Raw genomic sequence first — 27,940 nt, forward strand, 5'->3', positions numbered from 1 at the left:
GCAGCCTAAACCTAGCTGCATATATGCCAGCTAAAAAGCCTTACCTACTCATCAGCTGGCCCCGACCTTCTTCCTACAACCCACCTGAAAGGTCTTTGACCTCTGCTGCATACCACGCTTCAATTATCCATCACTCAGTAAGTCATCTAACCCGACTTCTGACCGCAACCGCTACTATACCATGACCGAGGACGTTCCCGTTTATTCCGCCGCTCTCCTTCTCGACCCTTCGAAATGAGACGCCTACATTAAGCAGAACCAGCCGGATAGGTAGCACGACAACGAAATTAGCAAAGTACAAGAGATTTAGGAGAATGAATATAACATTAAGGTTCCTACTAAGCCTCCGACCGCTCCGAGCGCTGTCGCGGATATTGTGGAACAAGAGTAATAAACTAGCTTAGTTGGCGAGGAATATGAAGATAAAGACCGCCGTGTTGCGTTCTGAGGATGATTTCATGACCTTTATTACCGCTCAGCCGATAGAGATCGATTCTACGATGCTTCAATGGTGGTGCGCATCTGAGCAGCAGAGAAGATATCCACGACTTAGCCGAATAGCCATCGCGATACTCTCTATCTCACCAGAGTTATCCGAGCTAGAGAGAGCCTTCTCTGGGGCACGCAGGACATGCTCATGGGATAGGCTGCGGATTAAATATGTAAACATTAGGAGGGTAGAGTATATAGGGAGTTGGCTGCGCGAAGGCCATATTATACCTATACCCCGAGGTAGATTTAGGTTACTGATAATGTTTTCTGCAGTAAAAGATGATCTTACTGATTCAGATGACGATTTAGAAGACAGAGAGGATATTAATTAATATAGAATAGAGCCGATAAATTAATTGTTTGATTTCATCGCCTCATTGGCTTACTATCGTGTTCCTTATCCTGTTATCCTGTAATCTGCATTTTTTCTTATCCTGTTCTGTTTAACATGTTAACGAATTTCTTAACATGTTATACAGGTTGCCCATATATGATTATTACCCTCAACACCCCGGATACCAGGTCACTAGCCCCTCTCACTCAACAGCAGCGCATCAGCCTCAGATTACATATCAACATGCAGATCCCCAGGTACAGCCCAGCCATAACAAGTCCGCATTAAGCAGCTGACCAACAGACAGACTGGATGGGTTAAATTGCTCCATATGAATGCATCTCCCACCATAGGTTGACTTCACAGGATGCTGTATAGGTCGAGCTTATTATGGCAAGGCTTACCATTTGGTTTGTAAAACCTCATGAAATTATTTTGGAATTGATGCGAAGCCTCTTGCTTATCCCGGATATTGTAAAAAGTCATAGAGTGTAGTCATAATACATTCATGAAATCATAACCTAGATAATCGCAATAAACAGAATCGAGGAATAACTCAGAAGATTCGTTCCGTCCTGTGGGCCCCTGGGCCATGTTACAGCGGAATTACGCAATCTTGGGCTTATCGTTAGGTTGCCTGTTGTATCGCTTGGATATAAGATGGCTTAGCGGCTCTCTAACTGCATACAAGCCACTCAACGCTTACGTTATGGGCTCCACAAGACGGCACGAACTCTGTAAGTAAAGACAGTGTTGTTTGCAAGTGGGATATAAGAAACTAAATGCCGTAATGCTGCCCAATTGACCAGCTACATTAGCTACCTAGAGACTAAATACAATAAAGAATCAAAAGGCCTTTAGCCCAGTCTGTTTGTTTGTTGGACTCACTTATGCGTAGATTAACACAGACTTTATTAGATGTCACCGGACGAGAAGTGAGACAGGCGCTGATTCTTACCGCCAGCTCGATGCCGGTTCAGTTTTGAGCAGCAGCTGCTCAGGATAGTGGATGGGTAATGTAGTAGTACAAGTTCACATTTAAAACATTTACGAGTGTACATAACCGGAACGCTCCCCTTCAAACGTTTTATATCCTTGACTCAAGCCTTCCCCTAGACCGCAGCTTTGTAAAGGTCCTTAACAACACCTCGAAGTAGTTCGTCAGACTTGTCAGGATCGTTGAAGCTTGCCCACGGCACAACTCCGTTGTTAGCACGAAGCTCCTTGTCAAGATGATATAAGCCGTGACCAGCCTGCTTGCTGATACGGACACACTGCTGCAGCAAGTCGCCCAAGTCCTTGACATGGCGCGTCTCCTTGCGCAAGAAGCGACTCTCAATGACATCTTCCAGTGCGTTGTCACCGGCCTTCTCTGCAGCGGCACATAGACGGTGAAGATCTTCGAGAATTTCCTTCTCAGTCTGCAGGGCCGCATAGACGGGCTGGACGGGATCGACAGGGTCATCAGGCCACTCAATATCGGGCGCAGGGATGTCACTTGGCTTGGATCGGCCACCACGCTGGACGAGATACGACTCTAGCCAGGTTGCATCAGCAAAAGCCTCTTGGGCGGATCGCTTCCAAAGCCTGTAAATGACATTAGTCACGACTATATAAAACTACCAGCGGCATGTATACACTTACGCTGCAAAGCCGTGCAGTGAAACATTGGAGCGCAAGCAGTCAGCTCCAAGCTTGCGAAAGAAGAATCAGGCCTTGTACTCGGTTTGGATATGTTGACGAATAGCCTACAAGTATTAACAAATTGCTAGGTATTAGGGTCTTGAAAGAATAATATTACATTTTGGATGTCATCAGTAAACGTAGATGCCTGGATGTGAGCATCGATGTTCTCCGCGGAAAACTTCTTGAGGTCCTCCTGTACCTTGTCAGTATTTGAGCCTGACATTGTAGCAGCACAGTTAAGGCTCTTTCGATATTAGGGGCAATTTGAAATAATGTATGAGTTGATTGAGTCGGACGTTCGATATTATTACTCCCCGCTGTAACGAGGGCGCACTGGTCCATAGATATAGCCCTCGAGTGTTTCAATTACACCTTCACTCAAACATAGCTACCCGGAGTGTTTGCTCCGTGCGGGGGTGTAATGTTAATCGCTGCGCAATTGTACGTCTAATTAATTAGAGATGCGGTGAAGGTGATGCGATCCTGCACCAAGGGCTTCCAACCTTGCGGACTGCCTTCCCCGCACCAGACTACAAACGTGTCGATGATGACGATAATTACAATAATGAGCTTATGAAACACTGAGACCTGCAGCAGCTTCACCCAATCTACTGTTTCCGTTACAGCCACCCCTGCACGAAGCGGAAAAGCGTATGCTGTCAATACCAATGAGTAGGGTTTGTGCATCGTTGATTGTTATAAAATCTTCTGGCGCTGCTGACGTTCCGGCACGTTCGCATATGATGCAATATCTTTATGGCACTGTTTGTCAACACCCTCACTGCAAATTAATTGGGAGATTATCACGTTATTTCCCTGCAATTGTTGCACATCGCATTCCTATCTACAATCGAGTAAGTGAACTCGGTGAAGGTGCAAGTAATCGCTGGCTCCACCCTGAGGTCAGCGACGAATTTGCATACTGCCTCATGGAAAACAACATACAGATCAAGGGCGCTGCACCCCCAGTGCGAAACCGATATTGACAGACGAATTCGGAGACCATACGCCGGTCTACGAGGTAACGGACGAACTCAGAGAGTGGTATGCCACGGTGAACCGATTCCTGGTTTGTCACAAGCGTGGATCGAGATCTGTCATTGGCCCTACTGCGTCCTTGTACAAGTGGCACTTGGGAAGTACAAGAGACATATACCAGAGAGATATCTATAAAATCTTTAGATTTCTTGAGGTATCGCAAGACCTAGAACTAGAATATAAGAGAGAACGAAAATGCATCATCGGCTACGCTAATTTAGACTAGACAGGAGATCTAGAGGATTAATTAACATTAGGATATATGTTCAATCTAAGATTTGCAAGTATATAAAACGCAGAAGTTGTATATCTCTGGTACAATCATCAAACGCATATCATTAACCCCACAGTTTAAGCAATATACTCTTGCTAATATAGTAAGTAATATTAAGCTTAACCTTGATTACACATTACAGCTATCTTATGTAAGTATTAGTGCTGTCGGCTGCAGTGAGATGACATATATAACTATTAGCCTATCCGGTCTCATTGAGCTTTGAGTTAGGGAACTCAAAGTACATCATAAGGAATACGGGGGATCAGCTCCGTAGACTCCATAAGCAGGCACAAACTATGTAAGAGGCTCAAGCCACAGAAGTCGACATGGCATTCGAATCCTGTTTTATTAAGTTAAAAATAGCGTGTATCAGGCTTGAACAAGCTTCGCGGAGTGTTTACTCAAGAATGACGAAGGCGTTATGACCGCTGGCTGATGTCACAAACCACATCGTCATGGTCTCCTCAGCAGACGTGAACATGACGCATCCCATTTAGTCGATATTCTAAAGAATGTGAATATGACTCTTCCTCTTCAAGACCAAATAATATATGCCAGATCAAACCATTGTATGGGTTTACTTGTCAACCCAAGAAACCAACTCTAGCCAAGTCTTTCAGACGGGCATTCGTCCGTAATAATACCATCATGAGTGCACCAGCCGTTATCATCATGCCTGTCCAGGCCAACGGTGCTCAGCAATCCGAACAAGACCCTTCCAAGTGTAAGGCCTGACAGGTCAATAAAAAGTACCATCCGTTAAGCTGATTGCCCATACTGTCTATCTCTAGTGGCTTCCGCAATTCAGCAAACCCTCGAAGAAAATATGTTCCCAAACGGCCGGAACCTACAAGGGGAGAGAGGACCGTTAAAGGAGCTCATAGGTAAGATACCTATGAAAAACAACATCAAGGAGGCAGGAGAGTATCGCTCTAATAAGTTCGGTCCAACAGCTCACCAAGGCAGCCTCTACAAGTACATCAATGTATGTTTTTGGTATGCACTCACTAACTACGAACATAATTGCTTATATGTGTCTGTAGTGGGAGGATCCAGTTCGGACCCTCGGGTCATACCTCGTTGCTCTGAGCATCCTGATTGGAACACACTACCTGCCTCTTACCCAAATAACGGTAAAGGTTGGAGCCGTTGTTTTTGGAAGTATGTAATATTTTGACTGCATATGACTCTGAAGATGAACACAAATTGACTCTGTCCCAACAGTAATCTCTCTCGCTAGATTCGTCAGCCGAACATTCGGCTCCGACACCTTTCTCTCCCGTCTTCGACCCAAGGAGTACAAGATGGTCCCAGAGCCCATCCTCAATGCCACACTAAGAGACATTCATGACTTTATCCAGTATGCTGTCGTCCAAGTACAGAAGATTATCTTTGGAGAAGACCTGGGCAAAACCTTTGCCGTATGTTATAACTCAAGATACTGCTCAACGGTGTAGGCAAAACTCCCAAACTAACATTGGGACAGGCTTCCCTCGCCTTCACCGCCGTGTTCTGGCTAATGAAAGTTGCATCTCCGTTTTCGTTAGCCGTGCTGGGATTGAGCTCGCTCTACATCGCTCCCCTCATTAACTCGCCCCAGGGACGTACTATAGCCCAGGATGCAACGGCGCGTAGCCAAGAGCTGGCTAGCGCAGCCACTGAGAAAGGAAACACACTTGCTGGAGATAGCAAAGCCAAGGCAACGGAGATAACTTCCAAGGCGCGTGAGGCCGCTGGAGGTGTGCAACAGCGCGTTAAGAACCTGGTTCACAACGGAAAGCAAACCGTCAACGAGCTTTCTACTCAGGCCAGTGATCGTGTCACAGATGTATCTCGTGCCACCACTGAAAATGATGAAAGTCTGAAGGACATAGGCATCGACGCGATCAGCTAGGCTCCAAGCATCGCAAAGCGGAACTCGGGTGACGTAGAGCAGTACGCCCTTGACAGGGGCTATGGTGACTATAGATACAACACCCGTGGGGAAGAAAACAATGCCTCACAATTCTCGACTGGTATTGATGACACCCCGAGACACCGCCGACAGAGCCCACTACCCCAGCACTCTCTTGGAGAACCAGGATAATATGGCACCTTCTATGTCAAACTAGACTACAGGCAAGCAGATTGGATCTGTTCCTAATACGCACCCAAGTACTAGGTAGCAGGCGATGCAGCTGCAGAGCATTTTAAACAGGTCTTAAGTACTATTACTGCCACAGACCCTGGACCAAGACACAGTGACTAGTGAATGGGACGATTCTATAGGCTTATTAGCATGGAAATTCCAGCTATGTATAGATATCTGGTTCTCTTCTATCTATGAATAGCTCAGAAGTTTAAAAGCGATATCGTCTGCCCGCTTGTCTAGCTTCATCGCCCTTATGTCAATAAGCAACTAATCACTACATCTTTAAGGCTTTAACCCCTATCAACAACCTGCATGTGTTTAACAGGCGCTTCGCCAAGCAAAGCATGTAGCTATTTGCTCGGTGTCGGGCCTGACAGCATGTCTTCTGCATATTAATTACCTACTACTATCTCATAATCCAAATACTCTCTAGATCGCGACAATACCGCAGGGCGTAGGTCATTCTTGTGACCTCCCAGGACCTCTCGAGGTCTTCCTTCACCACCAGTCGATCTTCAGGTGCAGAAAGGAATATCCCCAAGGTATATGCTGGCCAATTACCCGCATATGATCTGGCCCATTCTAGGCTGCCTTGATGGTTGTTGAGAATTCGTAGGAACAGTCTAATCTGCCACTTGTCCCTGGATACCTCCAATGGTAGAGTCCCTCCACTTCCAGGCTCATTAATCTGTTCAAGTAGTAGGGAGGCAATTATCGCATACAAGTATGTTTCATCCCTGGTTGTTGAGCTACCTTTCCTTATTGCTGTATCGGTGGAGCTGTAAATAGACTCGAAGTCTGGATCACAGAGTTGTGCCTCCCAAACTTGAACCTCATTTCGGATCTTTTGGAGAACTGCAGGATCCAGACTCGTCCCTGAGCGGTAGCATTCCCGTAAGACTATCGTGTTGCGAAAGAAAGACAAGGGTACCCCTAAGATAGGGCTTTCAAGATTCCAAGGTGTTCCTGAAAGGAGTTTAGATCTATCGAGAAGCTTCTCAACACTGTCCCAGAAATATGGGTTGAACACAAAGTCACCTCGACTGCTTTCTGACCATAGGCCTGTTGAGAGTAAGAACTGCTGGTAGATGACACTTTCAAGGGCGAGTCTGTCGAATAGTCGTTGAATGCCAACTGGCCTGTCAAGAAGTCTCAAAGTGACTATACGAGTCGCAGCATTGACGTGCTGTGTAACGTCACTATGCGTGCCCCATCCTAAGCACTTTTGCTGTCAGTGATTGACTTCATACCATAATCGCGAGGGGACATACCCCGTGGAGATAAAGCAGCATCACAGACATAAGGAGCGCGTCGTGGTTCTCATATTGAGAAACTTTGCTAAGCAAAAGCTGAAGTTCTTTCACCCCTTCAGCATAATAGGATAAAGCAATAGGATGCATTTCCCACGTGGAGTCGCTGAGAAATATGTGTGATGCAGCACAAGCCAAGACTGAGTAGTATAAGCTCTTGTGAGTCAGCATAAGCTGCTTGATTTCAGTAAGCCAGCCATCGTGGAATCCGCGGTAGCAGTCCGGTAGCAGTAGGAGGGAAAAGTATTTGTCAGAGAAGTGTTCTGAGATGCGGAGCTCTAGGTGGTTAGAGAGCACGCTGTGCACCGTAGCGGCTTGCGATAAGAGGTCCAGTGGACAGACAGAATCCGTGTCATAAATATTGGAAGGACTGTAGGAAGAGAGAGCACGTTGTACGGGGTGATTGCTGCTGCTGGGTATCAAGGAATTCCCAACGTCATCTTCGGGTTGTTGTAGCTGTTCTTTCAGACTCCGATCTTGGTGCCGTGAATCGCAGTGGTGGGAGTAACGACGATCGAGTAAATCACTTGGTGATGGCCATATACATCTTCGCCCAGAAGAACGGCACAAGTCGCAGATTGGGGAGTTTTCGTCGCATTTCTTGCGTCTTTGTCTACCTGGTTACCAAATGTTAGCAACACGATGGACCGCATACTGTAGGCTTACATGTAAAGCAACCAGTCTTTGTGCGTAACTTTCTCCGGGAAGCACTGTTGGTAATTTTGTCGTTCATCATTGCATCTTTCGTCGGGAGACATTGGCTGAGAAATCAAGGACGGGGACTTTTGTGTAGTTTAGGGGTTTGTTGGAGTCGGCACTGGGGAAGAGAGCTTCAAACGCTATTTGAACCTAACGTTGGCGTGTGACCAGGGACATCTTGTCCTAAACGGGTTACTCAGTTCCTGGCAGCGTTATCTGGGGCTGATCATCTCCAACATCACTGGACGATAGCTTCTTGGTGGAGTCCTCAAGATGCGGGGTTAACATGGGTGGTTATCCTGCCAAACCCTTGGCACAACGATAGCCGATATCAAGATCCCATTCGTCCAATCAGTTCCTCGTTGCATATCTTGCTGGACTGGATGATGTTATCAAGACAACAATAAGACTTATCAACGTTGGGTGGAAGCAACTGGAAAGAAAATAGCGGAAATAAGGAGTTGTTAAAATACGCGTCTGAGGAGCTAGATCATATCTTTAGTCCTACATCAATTGAGAGTTACATCTTGTGTTCTTCTAGATACTCTTAAATGCCAATATTTGCAGGCTTACGGCAATTCTCATCCTCCATTACACTCCATTAAGCAAATACCATCGCCATCCAACAATCAGTGGCTTGCTTGACCATCCTCAGCCAGCTGATAATATTTCTCAGCACTACGAGTTCTGAACATCTTGCCATAAACCATCATAATGAAAAACACAGAGGAGGCTGCCATTCCGACAAAGGCAGCTGAAATGAAGCAGTTTTGGTAGCCGAGATGAGTTATCCAAGGGGTAATGCTACTCAAGTTGTTAGCAACTATTGACAGGATCCCGTTTAAAGAAGGCTTACCCATAGCTAATTGCAAATGACATGGTGTTGCGAATCAGAATGACAGTAACAATCGCATCGCCACTGATGCCATGATAACTATCGATGAGATAGTTGACGCTGAGAGTGACACCCACGGCGCTAGTGAAGGCAAGACATCCCATTGCAAACACAAGTCCAAACCAATGGATTCCATGTTGAGCTCCAACGCCCCAGAGGATCAGTGCAGAAGGTACCATGACGACACAGATGGAGAAGGGCCAAAGGCGGCTTTCAGCTTCCATAATGCCACCATTGCGACGGGCAAGCTTGATGGTCAGAATATCACTGAGTCTGCCAGAAACGACGGCTCCAATGACGACACCAACGCAACACGCAAGATAGCTCAAGCCTACCATGGATGAACTAAAGTTGTAGGGCTCTCCTGAAAGAATCAGTGAGGCTGTGGCGTTGAGGACATTGAACCAGATGAGGTATGAACCGTAAGAGAAACCGGCATAGAAGATAACAGGCCAGGTCAAATACTTCAATGATCGCCATGATCGTGTGAGCATGCCATGTCCCGGTGATGGCTGCCAAAGTGACATCTTCTGGATGAAGGTTTTGGGGGTATTGTAAACCTCGCCATTCTCCGCAGCGGGCGTGTCTGCAACTACAGAGTCACTCTTTTCGTTTCTGTTCTCACTCTTGGAGAAAGAAACCTCAGGAATGACCTCAGAAACGGGTTCCCGGATATAATTCGTCTCCTCCATAAAGAGGAAGAGGAAGACAAATACAGCCGCCAAGAAGATAGCTGGCCAGTAAAAGACCCACTGCCAGCCTTGGTGATCGGCAATGAAGCCGCAAACAACTGGGGCAAAATAATTGCTGCCAGCGAGGGCAAACGAATAAATTCCCATGTATGTACCGCGCTCGTGGGTGAAGTACTAAGCGCGTAAGCAGAGGCATTGGTTAATAGCTTGGGCACTTACAATATCGGTCACTGAGATCTCAGGAAGGGCTTCAATGGGAGAAATGAAGAAGCCCTGAATGATGCACTTTGCCAGCCACTCGCCATTACTTCTGACATATGCACTGAAAGGCCGTTAGAAAAAGGATAGACATCAGGTTCAAGATGAGAGACTGACCTCCAAATACTGGTGCCCTAAACAATGATGTGTCAGAAATGTATACGAGGCTTACGCGGCAGGTTACTTACTATTGCACCAAGGATAGAGATGAGATACGTCAAGCGTTTGCCATAGCGCAAAGAGAAAGGCTGCCAGAAAAGAAGACTCCAGCCAAGAAAAAGAAACATGTAGCCTGTTCCTTCATTGAGAGTTGCGATGGAAACGCCAGATTGAGCAGAGAGGGGTACGAGGACTGAATAGACGGTAGATACCGCGAAGCCTGCGAACCATGTGTATCTACATATCGTTAATGGTCGTATAACATGATGAAATGCACTTAATGACGTACAGGTTCTGACATATCAGTGAGAGTAATTTGCGACGGGGAGTCCAGTTTAAGGGGTCATTGGGGTCTTTGGATGGAGTCGGGTTGAGGACAATGTCGGCAGATGAACTGGCATGACGAGCATGCATGTCATGGTCCAGATCCACAAGGTGGACAGTACCAGGGATACTGATGGATTCGGTCATTGTTGGGCTGGTGGGGAGGCAGAAAAAGAAAGAAGCGGACTGGGAAAGTCTGATGGATGCAGGCGGACCAGATCGACAAAGATTCGTTGAGGCCTGCCAATATATACCCATCACTTGACTGTCTACCAAGCAAAAGATGATATGGCTGATATGATGAAGCTGTGAATACCGATAGCTAGGTAGTTATCTCGTTTCCGAGACTCGCTTCCCCGCTAATGCTAATCAGGAGGGGGCGGATAAGCTAGTGATACATCCATGCAACATGATGGCGCAAATACACATGAATGGTCAGTCTTATCATCCATGTGGGACGCGGGCTTGAACTAAATTAGACCCTCGACTCTGCCCAATGATATGTATTTGCGACAGATCATCGCGTCGACCTACCCTAAGAGACAAGGAATGCAATTCCGAAGCTCAGAGTGAAGGTCAAGGGCGGGCGAGAGGAATCAGATAATGACCCCGGTTTGATAGTAAGTAGTATTAATACTTGAAGTTATCTTTCGACTCATCTGATGTGTCTGTGTCTTTACTTTTCAGGCTGATCATATTCGAATACCTCAGTGTTTATCTGTCACTTTTATCATATCAACTATGAGTCTTGTTTCAACATCTCCACTTCCACTTCCCCAGCCACAAGTCACTATCAAAGATGCGTCTCTTGTGCAAGTGAGATTTGCAGATGATACAGAGCTTGTCTCTTCATTCACTGTTCAGCCAAAGCCAGTCCCTCGCGGAACACCTGCCTTTGAAGCCAAGCGGGCTGCTCTTATCGACACCATCAAGACCAAAATACCTTTGGAGTACTATCTGCCTGCCGAATTGATTGCCAATCCTCCTCTAGATGTTTCCAAAATCCCTGCTTCTTGCGGCATCCTCACTGAAGACGAAGTTCGCATCACAGAAGACTACGATGCAGTTAGTCTACTGCAGGCACTTGCTAGCCGCCAACTTTCAGCTGTTGCAGTCGCCACTGCTTTTGCCAAACGTTCTATCATCGCACATCAACTCACCTGTTGCCTAACGCAGTGGCTTATGGATGAAGCCATTGCCCAGGCAAGAGGACTAGACGAATACATGGCTAAGCACGGGAAACCCATTGGTCCTTTGCATGGACTGCCAATCAGCATCAAAGAACACATGGCTATAGCTGGGACCCTGTCTTCCCAGGGTTGTCTCGCAAGCTTGAGAGAGGATACAAAAGACAGTGACATGGTTGCAATTCTGAGAAGTCTCGGCGCTGTCTTTTATTGCAAGACCAATCAGCCCCAAACCATCATGCACCTAGAAACTGATTCCCTTTGGGGTCGCACTCTCAACCCTTTCAACATCAACCTCTCGGCAGGTGGATCGACCGGCGGTGAAGCAGCCCTCATTGCAATGAAAGGTTCTGTTCTCGGCATTGGTACTGATATCGGCGGTAGTATCCGTGGTCCCGCAGCCTTTTGCGGCATTTATGGATTCAAGCCAACTTCATACACAATGCCCATGAGAGGTTTCGATGCAATGCCGTTCCCAGCTGAGTTGACCGTTCTGGCCTCAGCTGGCCCTATGTGCCGAAGCTTGAGAGACATGGACTTGTTGATGCAGTGCGTTTTGTCATCCAAACCCCATTTAAAGGACCCGAGATTGGTCCCTATCCCTTGGAAAGGCCTCAAGACTCCTATCAATGGTCGTTTGAAGATCGGCTTTGTCAACAACGATGGATTTATCATCCCTCAACCTCCAGTTGTGAAGGCTCTGGCGTGGGCACGAGAGCAGCTCCGTGATTCAAGATACAGTGAACTTATTGAGCTCAAGGAGTTCAAGGTATTTGACTCGGCAGGTGCTTGGTCCAAGATTCGACGTATGTATTGGCCCGATGGTGGAAAGCCAACAAGAGACGCCATTCAAGCTACGGGAGAGCCGATCCATCCTCTGAGTGAGTGGATCTGGAAGGATGCAGAGCCACTTGGTATGAAGACAGCTGTTGACTTGAGTCTCATGCGTCGGGAGAGAGATGAATTTCGCTGGGCATTTGCAAAGAGCTGGGAAGATCAAGACGTGGATATACTCATTGGACCTGCATTCATCGGACCCGCATCAGCTCACGATACAGCATTCTTCTGGAACTATACGTCGCTGTATAACCTTGTGGATTATCCTGGTGTTGTGATCCCTACACCTGTCAAGGTGGAGGGGAGTGAGAAGTATTCTGGTGGATATGAGCCGTTGAGTGAGGCTTGTGGACAGGTGAAGAAGATGTGGGAAAAGTCGGACTTTACTGGCGCTCCGATTAATCTTCAGATCGTTGCGAGGAAGTACCATGACAACGAGTTGTTTGGGGCGCTGACGGTGTTGAAGGATGTATTGAAGCTGCAGTAGTTATATGTGTAACCCTGATTAATTGCATTCATGTACCAGAACGAACCCTGTTTATCTTATCTCTGTATACACTGAGACCATTTGGCGTACACAGACGAGCATAGAAGCAAGACAAGTGACGATTAGGATGAGACGTCATACCTCGGGCCAAGGCTACGGTTAAAGTTAGAGCTAGTGGTGTACCATACCGCGGATGACGAATCATCTCTGGCGCTTTTAGTTGAGCTTCGACAATTGAAGATTAGCTTCCGAGTGCTTCTGTCGATCATTATGTGCTTGAGAGGGTGAATCATCGACTGAACAAGCGTTGCCATTACAGGAACCTTGATAAATAGCCTGATACAACTTGATAAATCGCCAGATTAGTTTGTCTGTGACACAATTTGAATTAACAAAAACGACAATATGGCAGCCGCACTTAATATTATACGCCAGAGCTTATTTGCTGGCAGCCCAAGATTTACAGAAAATGATTTACCCGATCTTAAGGGCAAAGTACGTCGCCATCCGTCATCACCACCAGAAGTCTTGCTGACATTTGCTTTCCAAATTCTAGGTAATTGCTATCACAGGGTCAAACACTGGCGTTGGGAAAGAAATTGCCAAGATGGTCTACAGCAAGAATGCAAAGGTCTACTTGTTCGCACGTACAGCAACAAAAAATGAAAGGGCTCGTGACGAGATCAAAGCTGCCTTCCCAGAGTCACGAGGCGAATTGATATGCATTCAACTCGATCTCGCCGACCTCGATAGTGTTAAAGCAGCGGCTGCAGAGTTCGTCAACAGGGAAGATAAGCTTCACGTTCTTTTTAACAATGCAGGCGTTGGCTTCCCTGAGTACTGCTCCAAGACCAAACAAGGATACGAACTCCAATTAGGAGTCAACTGTCTCGGTAGCTTTGCTCTGACCGAGAGATTGACACCGGTATTGGTCGATACTGCAAAGACATCTTCACCAGGGACTGTTCGCGTGGTTTGGGCATCGTCAACTGCTGCCTTCTGGACTTCCACGAAGAAGTACATAGAACGAGTCAAAACCACCAACAAGCAGAGCTTATTTCAGCAATATGCGATTAGTAAGCTTGGAAACTACTACCATGCCACAGAATATGCTGCACGCTATAAAAACGATGGTATCATCTCTGTGCCGCTCAACCCCGGCAATCTTGACTCGGAGCTTTGGCGCACCCAGGGTAAAATTCTGACTTGGATTCTTCGAAAAACTGTTTTCTATCCTCCGCGCTACGGCGGGTACGTTAATATTTTTGCCGGTTTCTCTCCTGAAGTGACTCTCGAGAACTCGGGCAGATTCAGTAAGTGTCCTTTTACCGTCCCAAGAGAAGCTTTCTTGTGAATTCACTAACCTAACGGCCTCGTAGTTTCACCGTGGGGAAGGTTATGGCATGCACTTCCAGCTATGGTAAAAGGATCAAAGACAGAGGCTGAAGGGGGAACTGGCCATGCGAAACGGTTCTGGGAGTGGACTGAGGAACAAGTCTCACAAAATGCGACTGCCAAAGAGCCCCTTGGGTAGTGGTTGTCGAAGAGGGCAAACATAAGGTAATTTGTTATTTTTTGGCAATGATTTCTGGCCGCCGTTGTTCAGAGTTGGTAAGACTTGAAGTTATACTTACATATATCAAGCCAAAAGCATGAGTCAGTTTAGTTGTATTCAGTGGATCTCCAGTGGTTGTTTACTCTCCCTAAGGAAATAATGCAATTGGCGGACTAGTGTCCCTGATCTCATATATTTCTCTGTCATCTATACAGACAGTCACTTACGTAGTTCACTAAGAATTGTTTTACAAGCGAGGGACAATGTGGTGTTTTTAGCTGGAGCCCACTCAACAAGCTCAAGATACTAGATACTCCACGCCCGGTGCTATAACGTAAAGCTTTCCATTCCTTACTAAACTCTACCTACCCATCACAACATCCTTTAATTTAATCTCCCATACTAATACACTGATATATTGTCAACTTGACTTACCGTTAGAAAGTAATAAAAAGTGGCACTCAAGACTTGCTTATGTGTTACGTCGTATTTACTCCCTCAGCATCGTGAGGTGAGCGTTAAGGCGGCTATCATCCCGATAAAAGTTTGTTAGGGCTGAAGATTCTTTTAACCCCTCAACCTTATGATCTTATCACAGAAAGGTTCTTCGTCAGTGAGCTGTCATCCGGTATCTTTGTTCAAGTCCTCTGACCTACGAATCGCTGCAGAGCCTCCTTAATCAGACAAAGGCAGTTGCAAAGAAACAACAGGCAAGACACCTTAAAGAACAAGTTTATGAAGTGCCCGAAAAGAAGATTAGGAGACGCAAAGGCATACATGAAGCAGAGCCCAGTAATAAAGCCCAACCAAAGGTTCATACTGAAGATTGAGGATCTTCGATCTCTGTATTAATAAGCTGCTAGTGACCGAAATACCTATGCAGCTGAATGAAACAGGTAGAATAGAAATACGATGCAGCCCACTGGAATAATACAGTAAAACACGACGGTGTAGAAGAAATCCAGGAGAACTCGGAAGTACTTGAGGATGGTGACGCAGAAGGAAAGACAATAGAGAATGACAAATACCCAGATCAAGAAGAAACAAATGGGAAAGACCTCACGTGTCATGTTATTCATGACCGGTGGATGGTATGAAGGTGGAGATACTTAACTGAAGTTCTGTGCTGGTTGGTGCTGATAGCCGTGATTGTTGATGTGGTGGGTAGTCTTACATCTCGACGCCTTTATATACTTTCCAGTCAATTGACTTACAAGTGACTGTTCGACTTTTTTATCTTGAGCTTTTGGGCACATATCTAGAACATTTAAACAGATGCCTCGAACAAAGAGACGTTGTTGAGCTCTGACTCTTGCGCCAAATCGGTGGGCGAATACATTACAGACGTTAAATAATATTCTTATATTTCATAACACTTCGTATGGTTTCCAGATCATGTTGCAGTTGTATAGACGAACTCAGAACATGTATGAGAACAAGTGCTATGAACACTTGATCTCGGGGCCGGTACGCAGAAATGAGCTACCGCAGAACTTAAAAACAAGGGACACAAGGTATATATCTGCTCTTGGTGTAAGTAAATGCAGCTCTGAGGAACTAACTATCTGTCCATTTATTATTTGTAAATAAGCGAGTATGCCTGGTGGCATGGCTAAATTAATTAAAGCCTGATCTAGAGTTTAATAAAGGGAGAGAGTATAGCTAGGGTTACTAATAAATAAATAATATACTATTAGGATTATAATCTAAGAATATTACAAAGAAAGAGATTAAGTATATTAGTATATTTATAATATTAGGAAGTACTTACTAATAAATATAAACTTATAACGTGTTTTATAAGCGAGTGACCCATATAAGCGAGTGACCCAAAAATCCCTCAACTTACATTATCATCATTCAATTCAATATCTTTCAACAACCCGATATGCCACAGCCTTCATATGAAGCTAGGATACTTCTTGCCCTTCAGGCCCTTCAAAATGACCCGAAATTAAGTATCCGAAAGGCGGCGACTGTATATCAGGTCAATCACCGCACCTTAGGTCGCCGCCGGAATGGCATTCATTCAAAGCGTGATATAACCACAAAATCACGGAACCTATCTGATCTAGAGGAACAGACGATAGTTCAATTTATCCTTGACCTAGATTCCCGAGGTTTCCCCCCTCGGCGCGATTTTGTGGAAAAAATGGCCAATTCTCTACTTGCCGATCGCGAGGCATTACCAGTCGGCAAGCTCTGGGTTCATAACTTTATCCAACGACAACCAGAGCTAAAGGCATGTCGATTTCGGAGATATGACTATAAGAGAGCTAAATGCGAAGATCCGACTATTATTCAGGGCTGGTTTCGCCTCGTAGAGAATACGATCGCGAAATACGGTATCCAATTAGCTGATATCTGGAACTTTGATGAGACCGGCTTTATGATGGGTATGATTGAGCCCGGAATGGTCGTCACAAGCTCAGAAAGGCGAGGGATACCAAAGAAGATACAGCCTGGAAATCGTGAATGGATTACTGTGATTCAAGCGGTCAATGCAGAAGGTCAATCGATCGCACCATTCATCATTGGTTCAGGCCAATATCATCTTGCCAATTGGTACCGAGAATGCAACCTCCCCGCCGATTGGGTCATTGCATTGAGCGAAAATGGATGGACCAATAACCAGCTAGGTCTTGACTGGCTACAGCACTTTGATCGATCAACAAAGGACCGATCAGTTGGTTCTTATCGTCTCTTAATCCTCGATGGTCATGAAAGCCACCACTCTATCGAATTCGAGAGATATTGTGAGGAGAATAAGATTATTACCCTCTGTATGCCTGCTCATGCCTCTCATCTACTCCAGCCTCTTGATGTAGGGTGCTTTGGGCCGCTGAAAAAGGCCTATGGGCGAGAAATAGAGCGTCTAATGGGATGCTCTATAAACCACATCACCAAGATCGAGTTCTTTCCTGCCTTTCATGCCGCCCACCGAGCTACTATTACAGAAAGTAATATCAAAGGAGGTTTTAGAGGAGCTGGGCTTGCTCCCTTTGACCCAGAAAATGTCATCTCAAAGCTTGATGTGCAATTACGGACCCCGACACCTCCCGCAGAGGTCACGATACCTTCAACCCCTTGGACTGCAAGGACCCCAAAGACACTACTAGAGGCCCAATCGCATTCTAAATATCTACAGGGAAGGGTTAGAAACCATAAGAGCAGCTCCCCAGAGTCAATTATTGAGGCTGTTAAGCATTTTGAGAAGGCAACAAGCGTCCTTATCCATAAGATAGTCCTACTAGAGGATAGGCTTCAACAAGTTGAACAAGAGAATCGGATAGTAAAGCGACGCCGGAGGGGGAAAAGGACTAGACTACAGAAAGGAGGGCCTTTGACTATAGAAGAGGCATCACAAGCAATTGATCAGATGGATGTTGATACGCAGGTAGCAGCCGAATCGTCGAGAAGTGGTGGTCGCGGAAGGTCTAAGGGACCGAGGGTTTTACATTGTAGCAAATGCGGCAGGGCCGGGCATAATACAAGGACCTGTCAGGAGGAAATTGAGGTTAATTTAGAAGAATATAGCGATTAGTTTTAATTGATCTGATAATTTGTGGTATTTTTATTGCCGATTTAATTGAGAAGGTTGAGATTTTTGGGTCACTCGCTTATATGGGTCACTCGCTTATAAAACACGTTAATAGGTTTTAATTATAAGTATTATATCTAGGTTATACTTTATTTAAAAACTATATCTTTAAGAATACTAAGTATCTTATTAATACTCCTATTAAGATAAGGACTAACTAGAATAATAGCTGCATATTAAATAATTATAATTATATTATTTTCTAAGCAGCAACATTAGCAGGATTAGGAAGACCGTGAGAGCTATAATTTATAGAGTTTCTTACTTTAATTCTTGGTTTAGACCTCTTATCCTAATTAATACGTTTAACTAATAAGACATGATAAGGGATCTCTTATTGCATTTAAATTAATAATAAGAGTAGGTCGGAATACCTTTTTATAGTTATATCTTTAGACTGTAAATCTTTACCCTTTCCTCAACCCCGCTGGGTCACGGTCGATACTGGACAAACATCTCTCCCTCCAGTGGAGCAACAAAGACTGTGGGTGGAGGACTTCTACATACATTCTGATCAAAGTCTCCATGATATTCACTGAATCGATACATAAACTTGACATGACTAATGAGACCATAAACACACATATATCCACCATGAAGAATCTGCGCTCCTTCGGCGTCTCGGTAACTTTATGGAATGCATATTTGTAAAGGGTTTAGCATATATGCAAAGCACTCAGTGCATTGCTTGGCTTGGGTTTAATACAGTAACAATCACTTTTCGTCATGATATGTCAGGTAGCTTTAGCAGAAACACGTATGGTAGGGCTGGTGCCATTTTCGCAAACCCACAATGCCCAGAGGCGCCTCAGTCCACGGGACGGACCGACTCTAACACGAGTTCAAAGCGCAAGTTACTGAAGACGATATCTTTAAAATGGATACTGGTGCTATGGGGACAAGGTAGTTCCATTTATTCTTCTGCATTACTGATCACTGTAGATGTTCACTTGAAGCGGTGCATATTGATTCAACATGTCTTGCAATACGCAGTATATACATAGCACTTTTTCCTAAACTTGAGTATAAACCTTAAGTCAAGAAAGAGCACGAGTGTCCTGTGGCTCAGTTGGGAATGTAATTGGATAGGAACTTTTGGACTGTCGCTTGAAGAGAGTGGGTCACACGGATGTTGCTTCTGAATGCCAAGTATCCATACAGGACTAACCAGTGGTTCTTTGTCCGAACCTTCTGCAGGATCAGGATGCTTTAACTACAATTACTGCTCCTGCCATGGCAGTAGCCAGGTGGGCACTTAGAAGCGAAATAGGCTGACTTTTACCTCGGCCGGTACTGGCAAGCAAATAGCAGATGCGGAGCTGAAATTCCTCCGGCCCCATTTCACTCCATTTTCAAGGTGACAGTCCACGGAAAAGATTGATAAATATAGAAGAATGACGATATTAGTGGTGCGCTTTTCGACCGCTTATGTAACCTCAATATATATTTCATTGTCACCCTTCCTTTTACACTGGTTCCAGACCCTACCGAAACGGGATATTTATACGATCTGTTACCATAACCACTCATCATCCAATAACAGATCCATATTTTACGAGAACCGAAGTAGGTGAGCGGTTCTTCTCACAAGCGGGTGGTCATCGTACGGCATGGTATTTCTCATCAAAGGCTGAGAAGCAAATGAGTTGGGACGTGGTTGAATGTCGTTTGATGTACTCTAGAAGTATAAAGCCTCGAGCTTCCCCCTTTGCTTCGGTTTGATTCTCATCATCCCAGAAACGGCTTCGCAACAAGTCAAGCATCCTCCTTTAGTTATAACATTATCTCAAACCTTGACTCTCAGTCATTATCTGCCTCCAGCAATCAGATCGTCAAGATGGTTGCCACCAACTTCCTCCTCCTAGCTACTATGGTCGCCTATGTCAAGGCAACTCCCGTGGCAACAGCCCCAGGTCCTTCGACAACGAAGTGGACGGGTCTCTCTATGAAAGACATCATTGATTGGGAGGACATTGATAAGGAAGCCTTCAAGAACCCTGCCAACTGGAACAACACCTCTTCTCAAGACGCCGTCACCTCAGCCAGTGGTGATGATATCGTTACAATTATGTCTGTAGCTTGCGAGCAAGGCACATGCCCCGACTACTCGGCCTTGTTCGATCTGGTGTACACCTTCACCGCCATCACCTCTCCCGGTATCCCGGACCCCAACGACCCTGGCAAAATCCCCCCTTCCCTCACTATCTTTGAGGCCAAGTCTGATATCCGAGTCGAGGACTGCGGTCAATGTCAGCGTCAGAAGATCGGCAGCACTATGATCGATGTCGTCCCCGGAGGTTGCTTGGACTTTACTTCATGCGGTCGCGCGCAAACTATCTGTGTTGATCCGGGCAAGAGGCGCGCCCATCGTATCTGGAAGGACAACGGTGATAAAAGATGCTATGGAATGAAGGTCGAAAGACTCGGAGGTTGCGGTTTTATCAAGAACCGCATGGTCATTCACCCTAGCTTTGTTGTTGCAAGCTGCCTTAGCTGTCTTCCTATCTAATATAATCTAGAAGGATGATATTGCGTTTGGATGGGTTGTAAGTGGATGTTAATGGCGTTGTTAATATTACAGGAGACTTATTAAATATTATCTTATATTAAATAATAGTTAATAGGAGTTCTAAAGTGGTTTATGGCTTTAAGCCTTCTATTAGTTATCTATTAAGTCCCTTAAGTATTATTATATTTTGCTAGAAAAGATCCGGCAACTTTATTAATATCTAGAGAATAGCTATACATTCTTAATTCTTAATATTCCAGAAGCTTCCATTATGACGTCATCTAACCGCAGCGTTATTGACTAGCAACGGCACATCTTCATAGCCTTCCAACATCCTTATGATTCTCAGGTTTCTTATCATCAGTCACTTTACAGACTACGATGCCACAGTAATCGTGCCAAAGTCCTATATAATACTCTAAGGCGGAGTCATTTGTGCCAAAAATTTACATAATAATGAGTAAGGTCTTGCTATAGCATCCATTTCTTTCTGTTTTACCTCAAGGTGACTACACATGGCATATTATTTGCCCTTATTATGGAGCATCTCGCGAATCTATTTGGCTCTCTGAAGGATTTCTTGGTTGATTTGGGGAAAAGACGTAATGGCTTCGATAAGGGCCATAATATTATGGCGAGACAGTAGGATAATAGTAGGCCGACTAGGAATACTTAGCAGGCAACTAGATATCACTAGAATGGGAAGGCATAGATAGTCCTGATGCCGCTCAGCACCGATGATCGAATCAGAAAACCGCCAAGGCAATACAAGCGCTATCTTTCCTCGGTAACTCCACCTAGGCCCAACAAGATCAATCAGGCACTCCATGGCTTGTTCGCAAATGCGGTTTTTCTCCTTTGCCCTAGTTCCAAGTCTCCGATCTGTAGTAAGGTCTTTACTTGAATCGCTGTTGAACGTGACTAGGATGTATCTTCCAATAGCGCGACTAAAGTAATCCTCAAATGGATTTATATGGCTCTTAACTAATCCCCAGAGTCCTTTAAACTTCTGATAAAGATCAAGGAAGAAAACACCAGTCCAAGATGCGATATTCTCGCAGTCAAAGAGACGCCGAAATACAGATTCAGACCAACTATCATTGGGTGGAATATACTTTCTTGTTGCCATCCAACAAGTGACATTTGGTGGCAAATATTCACTGGTGGATAGAGGGTGAATCAGGATATAGGCGCCCCAAGCTTCATCATAGATCTCCAATATCGTGTGTGCAGTGATAATACGGCCGACTTGTGCTGCTGATTCCTGTTTGGCCTGTTCCAGACGCTGAAGGCAAGGCAGTACATGGCGGCCAACCTGAGTGCAGAGCCGCTCCCAATACAATTGCAGTTTTGCTATCATGTGCTGGTGATAAGCCCTGGCTATCTCTTCCGTCATCAGGCGGATGACTTTCTCAACAACCTCATCGCCACTTCGCTGACAACCACAATCAAAATCAGTTTTTGCTTGCCGAAGTAACTATCTCAGAGATAGCTCCATACTAATGGCGGATGCAGCAAGACGCTGCACATTCATCTGAGATAGAAGGCCACGCTGAAAGGGATTCCGAGGTATATAGGGTTAAATTAGAGTTTCTAAGGCGATATGTCTGTCGTACCAGTTTATATATGAGTGAAGAATCCAGAGCATTCCTAAGCCTTGAATAATCACACTCAAGCCTAGGCCTTGCCGCTCTCGCAGCTCTCTAGTACGGTGCGTTCGGCTATAGGCAGTCCATCGCGAAAGCGAAATCCAATTATCATACGAGAATTGCTCTTTGCTAGTCAACGTATAGGTAAGAAGCCGGCAGAAGAGCTGGGCTGTATAGAAAGCAAGAATCAGAGAAAGTGGTGAGATAGTGGTGGAGATGGCAGCCTCGCGAAATAAGTGATTTAAGGGAACAATAAATCTTGCAGCCTGGGTAAACATAAAGTCATTAATGTCCTTGGTAAGTATGACCTAAAAAGGTTTATGGTCGGTATGAGCAGATGCAGCAGACACTTCGAGAGACTTGGGGCCATATGAGGATTCTGTCTTGGCTTGAAGTAGCCGTCATGCCACATTATGAGAATTGCATCAAGCCGAAAAGTCATCTCTTTACAGATGCCATAGTTTGTTGAGTTCCTTGTATCCATAGTAGCTCTAAGATGCCGCTTGTTAGTATCCCACGCCTTCGATAAAGCATCACGATAGACATGGAAGGTTGGTGCCCGATGGCGACCCTGGTTGGCTGATAAAAGATCGCTAATCATACTCTGGTTTAAAGCAAGAAGCGGGATATATCCCGAGCTAAATAATTCATATCTACCAAATATGACAGAGAAGAGTTCTTTATAATAACTGTATGCCTTAGCACGAATAATTCCTGGCTTATGCTTATCCAGGTGGCCCGGATTTAATGCTCGCATATGCTTCGCCTTGACTTAGTAATCGCCAAGGTCACAGAGCAGAAACCGCTGGAAGTTTTAAGCATTCATCAGGGACGTAGGTGCACATCTGGACAGTTGCTCATGTAGATGAGGGTGACACTGACTCTTCCAAAACACAGTGCAGGGTTCTCGCACCAGTTGACTAGAAGATAGAGGACTTACCACATAATCACAAGTCCCGATATCAATCTAGCAAGAACGTATTTCCAGATAAGCAAGGTTAAAGGCCTGGAGAACAGAGGCCTGAAAGTAATATAGGCTTTTGCTAAGTATCGCTCTCCCGAACATATTCTTTAGGTCATAAGACTAGAACAGTAGCTTAAGGTCCTTAAAATATAATACTAATTTGCTACTTTTTATAGCCAGTCAGAAAGAATTCGCTTTCTTAGCTATCAAATTCTAAAACTATAAAAGATTCTCTGCCAGAATTATATACTAAAGATGAACGGCTCTACTCATATCTTCTGGTTTCTAGCGGTTATTCCTAGATCTTTCCTAAAAAGAGTAAGATTTTATATATGCAATTTTATATATTCTTAGTAACTCCTGCCAGCAAGGGTCAGATATTGCCTCAAAGGCTGCCGGAATTATGATATAATTATAGAGATCTTTTTATAGCTTGAGCAACAGAGCGTTCCGGGTTAATAACGTTATATCTTTCGTAGCGTTTGGGAAGAAGAGAGACGCGGAGAAGCGTGCACTGTGTGCGTTAAATGTTCCGAGTTTGACATATCGCATCCTTGCCAAGTCCAGTCTGTGTGGCTAGACTACCTCGTCGTTGGATATATTCAATGCGGCAGAGGGAAGAAAGGACAACCGAAAGTCGTTGGGCGATCGGGTTGCTTGAAGGCCTTTTGCCCCAAACCACATGCTATCGATGTCCCATTGCCTAGATAACGATAAAGCTGGCTGATCTGGATGGGCAAGAGCCTCTGACAACTTGTTAAACGAAAGTGGCTGGATCGGCTAGTCGGCAAGAAAGCCTTTCCACTGCTGGAAAGAGCTGCTAGGGTTATGAGATCCAGTTTCACCAAACACGGTAGACAGAGGAGGAAGGAACTATTAAAGCTATTTAACACGCTCCCGAAGAGAGTAGGTAGGCTTGGCCTTATTACCCTTAACCTGCTATATACCTATTCTAGGTTCTTAATATTATATTAACTATAATACTAGGGTTTTTTATAGACATATAATTAGAATTAGAATTATAATAAACCTTAAAAATCTAATTATAAGTATCTTCATATTAATTAAAGAACTTAGGTTTTAATATAATATTTCCTTATTAAATAATATTAATAAAGTTTTATAAGGTTTTAATATAAGGTTAAGTAGTAAATAAGGTAATATTATTACTTAGGCTATCTTAAGGTCTAATATTAAAATACTTTATATTAGCCTGCCTGTTTATAAATAAATATTATAAAAATACTAATAACCTAAAAGTACTTATAATAGTATAGTAATAATAATTTATAAGTTTTAATAACCCTAATTTAATTAAGGATAATACTAATAAGATATATAATTAATATAGCTTAATATAAAACTTTTATATATACTATCTTATAAGTACTTATATTAATTTAAGAGGAGCTATTTAATATATAAGTAAAAACCCTAGGCTTATATTAATAAGTTTAATAGCTTATTTTATAATATATTATAAGTATATTAGCTAATTAATATAAGAAAGAATAACCCTAGGATTAATTATATTATAAAATATTAAGTTATAAGATACTTAGTTATTAAGGCCTAGTATTAATATAGCACTTTTATAAGAAGTTAATATAAATATAAAAATTAAAACCTATACTTAATATATTAAAGGGCCTGTAATATTACTAATAGGCCTGGCATTATAGGATAATATATCCTTAAGTAATACTAGATTATATATAGGGTCTACTATATAGACCCCGCAATAGCCTGAATATTCCTTGCAAACCAGCGTTTATTGCATTTAGCGCTTTAGGAATTAGCAATTTCTCGCCCATTCACGCATGCTTTTAATCTTATAAGATGTTTTTTAAATTTTAAAAAACTTAATATAGCTTATTTTAAGGCTTATATATAGGCTATTAAAATTATAGCTATTTTAGGCTTAACTTGGATTTTTAAAGAGTTTTTTAAAACATGGATTTTAAATAGAAATAGAATTAATATACTTGCTTATTTAATATATTTATATATTATTTATATTACTCTATACTTATAAAATATTTAATAATTAATAATATATCTTTAATATCTTTAGTTAAAGTCTTTTTAAAAAGCTTAATTAATAATATATATAATTAGTAATATATAAAGATAATAACTAGCTCTTATTATAAATATATAAATTAAGTTAATTATATTAAAAAGGTAATAAAAATTTATTTTCTTAATAAGCTTTATTAAATACCTCTTAGTAATTACTAAAATAGCTTATTTATATAATAATAATATTTAAAGTATAATTAGGTTTTAGGTCTTACTTTTTAAAATACTTAAAGCTTGCTTTAATAATAAATACTTCCTTTTATTATTAAGCTTTAAGAAAAAGAATTCTTTAGTATTATAATAAATTATATATATTTTCTAAGCTAGAAATTCCTAAATTGAATATATAATAATAAGATACTTTAAAAGGCTAAGGCTAAGATTTATAAGAATATAATAAATAATATAAAATATATAATAATTAAATACTTAGGCCTTATTATAACTAATAATAAAAATTATTCTTTTATTATAAAAAAATATATTATATATAAATAGCTTTAAGTTTAAATATTAAATACTAATTACTTTAATACCTTAGTTAGGCAGACTAGCTTTAAAGTAAATTATTATAAAAGCAGATTTATTAAGCTTAATACTAACACTTAGATACTTATAATAAGTCTTTATATTTTAATATTTAAATTTTATAAAAGGTATGTTATAAAATATTAACTTCTAGAGCTTATAAAGAAGTATTTATTATATATCTATTAAGTTATTTTTAATTTTATTAATAAATAACTAGCCTGCTTTTTAATATATTAAATTATCTTAAATAATAGAAATATAAATATTTAGTTACTATTTTAATAGTATTTTATTTACCTGCTTTTATGTTATTACTATAGCTTTATAATAAGCCTTATAAAACTCTAATTATATGACTTTTCTATTATTATTAATTATTAATAATTAGCTATTTAAAGCCTAAGTTAAGTTACTTAGCACTCCTTCTTACTTTATATTAAATTTTATAAATACTTTTAATTTAATTAACTTTTTAAATAGTATATAATAACCTTATAAGAGATATTTATAATAAATAAAAGAAATATAATTAGGTTATAATAGGTAAGCTATTTAACTAGGCAAGATAGAGTTAAAAGTATTATAAGTATAAATAAGGATAATATACTTAAGGAATAAAAGCTACCTAATTTATATAAGTATAGCTAACTTAGGTAATAAGCTATAGGCTAGATAAAAAGCAAGAAATAGTCCCTAAATCCTTAAAATGGCTATATAGTAAATAATAGTAAATACAGATATATCCCTAATAGGTTTTTAATATATTTAAAATATTATTAATAATTAGAAAATAGCCTTAAATAAGTATAACTAAAGACTAAATAAAAGAAAGAATAGCAAATCTATAAATAATTTATTTTTATTATTACTTATATTATAATATTTATTATTTTTATTAAAATAATTCTTAATTTTAACTTTATTATACTTATTAATATATTTCTTATTTATTATAACTTATATAACTATATTATATAGCCCCTATAATTTCCACCTATTATAGAAGGATTACTTCTCCTAGTAATAATCCTCTTTTATTAAATTACTTAAATTATAATGCTTTAAGACTAAATTACTATAGATTACTAATAATCCTTAGAAATCTAACCCTTAAATTACTATTAATCCTTATTAAGTTATTAGGCTACCTTTAGTATATAAAATATATTTATTAGTACTTTTATAAAACTTAGCTTACTAGCTATTAATAAAGTATCTTTATATTAATAAGCCTAATATATATTACTTAATTATTAAGAGATATAATACTTTATAATACTTAGTATTATACCTTATATACCTTATAAATATAAACCTAATATAGACTAGTTTACTTATTTAAAAAATCTAATTATTATATATTAATAGCTTTTATTTAAACTATATTATATAATACTAAGTAATATTAATATAATAATACCTATTACTTTAATTTAGCCTTTTAACTTAAAATATACCTAGTATTATTTATAGTAAAAGATACCCTTTAACCTAGTAGATGTTTTTATAGAAATTAATAATAAAAATAAAGAAGATATTACCTTTACTTATCTAAGTACTTATAAAGGGGAAGTTATAAAACTTAAATATAGACTTAAATAGCTTAGCTAGTAATATAATAACCTCTTAAAAAATAGAAAGAATAACTTTAATATAGCTAAGAATAAAATTAAGAACTTAAAGAAGAAGGTAGCTAACCTTACTGAGATTATAAAAGTACTTAAAAAGGAAGTAGAAAATAGTTAAAAACTTTATAAGGAGTATATTAAATATATTATAGCTTTTATAATAATTAGAAAAGACCTTAAAGAAATCTTTTAACCTTATTAGCCTAAACTATTTAATAATAATACTAATAAACTTTAAGGATTCCTTATTAGCCTTTAAAGCTACTAAATATATTACTTTTTTTAGTTTATTATTAATAAACTAAAAGTTTAATATAATATAGGATTCTTTAAAGATAAGGCATTATACTTAATAAAACCTATTATTTAAGACTATATTAATAAACTATATAAAGAATAATAAGGCATAATAAAGTATATTTATAAGAAATATAAAAATTTTAAATTAAAACTTAAAAACGCTTTTAAAGTAATAAATAAAAAACATACTGCAGAAATAAAGATATAATAACTTAGATAAAGAGGATCTGCTATAGACTATCTAGCTAAATATTACTACTAAGTAGCTAAGCTAAATTAAGGCAAGGAAGCTTATATAATACAGGTATATTTAGG

General features: G+C 41.3%; 8 protein-coding genes across 8 annotated transcripts; 4 read left to right on the top strand and 4 right to left on the bottom strand.

Moving 5' to 3' along the window:
• Positions 1–1,938: 1,938 nt before the first annotated feature.
• On the bottom strand, positions 1,939–2,735 carry BKA55DRAFT_600233 (ferritin-like superfamily; the record flags this gene model as incomplete). The annotated part of the gene is made up of 3 exons (XM_046196498.1): positions 1,939–2,413; positions 2,471–2,520; positions 2,628–2,735. 3 exons carry the CDS (start codon positions 2,733–2,735, stop codon positions 1,939–1,941), a joined length of 633 nt encoding a protein of 210 aa, XP_046041108.1.
• Positions 2,736–4,475: 1,740 nt separating this feature from the next.
• On the top strand, positions 4,476–5,721 carry BKA55DRAFT_698403 (Reticulon-domain-containing protein; the record flags this gene model as incomplete). The annotated part of the gene is made up of 5 exons (XM_046200511.1): positions 4,476–4,551; positions 4,619–4,812; positions 4,871–4,988; positions 5,052–5,248; positions 5,314–5,721. The coding sequence occupies 5 exons, from the start codon at positions 4,476–4,478 to the stop codon at positions 5,719–5,721; spliced, it is 993 nt and encodes a 330-aa protein (XP_046041109.1).
• Positions 5,722–6,081: 360 nt separating this feature from the next.
• On the bottom strand, positions 6,082–8,064 carry BKA55DRAFT_628805 (uncharacterized protein). The gene is made up of 3 exons (XM_046196909.1): positions 7,935–8,064; positions 7,230–7,885; positions 6,082–7,180 (listed from the first exon to the last, which is right to left on the bottom strand). The coding sequence occupies exons 1-3, from the start codon at positions 8,002–8,004 to the stop codon at positions 6,365–6,367; spliced, it is 1,542 nt and encodes a 513-aa protein (XP_046041110.1). The 5' UTR covers positions 8,005–8,064; the 3' UTR covers positions 6,082–6,364.
• Positions 8,065–8,596: 532 nt separating this feature from the next.
• Positions 8,597–10,442, bottom strand: BKA55DRAFT_547098 (major facilitator superfamily domain-containing protein; the record flags this gene model as incomplete). The annotated part of the gene is made up of 6 exons (XM_046190992.1): positions 8,597–8,771; positions 8,824–9,728; positions 9,774–9,876; positions 9,930–9,946; positions 10,001–10,208; positions 10,261–10,442. The coding sequence occupies 6 exons, from the start codon at positions 10,440–10,442 to the stop codon at positions 8,597–8,599; spliced, it is 1,590 nt and encodes a 529-aa protein (XP_046041111.1).
• A 371-nt stretch (positions 10,443–10,813) lies between these two features.
• Positions 10,814–13,004, top strand: BKA55DRAFT_628810 (amidase signature domain-containing protein). The gene is made up of 2 exons (XM_046196910.1): positions 10,814–10,915; positions 10,983–13,004. The coding sequence occupies exon 2, from the start codon at positions 11,037–11,039 to the stop codon at positions 12,804–12,806; it is 1,770 nt and encodes a 589-aa protein (XP_046041112.1). The 5' UTR covers positions 10,814–10,915; positions 10,983–11,036; the 3' UTR covers positions 12,807–13,004.
• Positions 13,005–13,171: 167 nt separating this feature from the next.
• BKA55DRAFT_657577 (uncharacterized protein) lies at positions 13,172–14,621 on the top strand. The gene is made up of 3 exons (XM_046197489.1): positions 13,172–13,301; positions 13,363–14,119; positions 14,186–14,621. The coding sequence occupies exons 1-3, from the start codon at positions 13,212–13,214 to the stop codon at positions 14,338–14,340; spliced, it is 1,002 nt and encodes a 333-aa protein (XP_046041113.1). The 5' UTR covers positions 13,172–13,211; the 3' UTR covers positions 14,341–14,621.
• A 5,178-nt stretch (positions 14,622–19,799) lies between these two features.
• BKA55DRAFT_530288 (uncharacterized protein) lies at positions 19,800–20,471 on the top strand (the record flags this gene model as incomplete). The annotated part of the gene is made up of 1 exon (XM_046189136.1): positions 19,800–20,471. One exon carries the CDS (start codon positions 19,800–19,802, stop codon positions 20,469–20,471), a length of 672 nt encoding a protein of 223 aa, XP_046041114.1.
• A 556-nt stretch (positions 20,472–21,027) lies between these two features.
• Positions 21,028–21,945, bottom strand: BKA55DRAFT_530165 (uncharacterized protein; the record flags this gene model as incomplete). Its single annotated transcript, XM_046189128.1, has 1 exon — positions 21,028–21,945. A coding segment is annotated over one exon (918 nt), but the record flags the coding sequence as incomplete, so codon positions are not given.
• Positions 21,946–27,940: the final 5,995 nt, after the last annotated feature.

Source organism: Fusarium redolens (assembly GCF_020744475.1).
Source record: "Fusarium redolens strain MPI-CAGE-AT-0023 chromosome Unknown BKA55scaffold_36, whole genome shotgun sequence".
In the NCBI taxonomy this organism is placed as follows: Eukaryota; Fungi; Ascomycota; class Sordariomycetes; order Hypocreales; family Nectriaceae; genus Fusarium; species Fusarium redolens.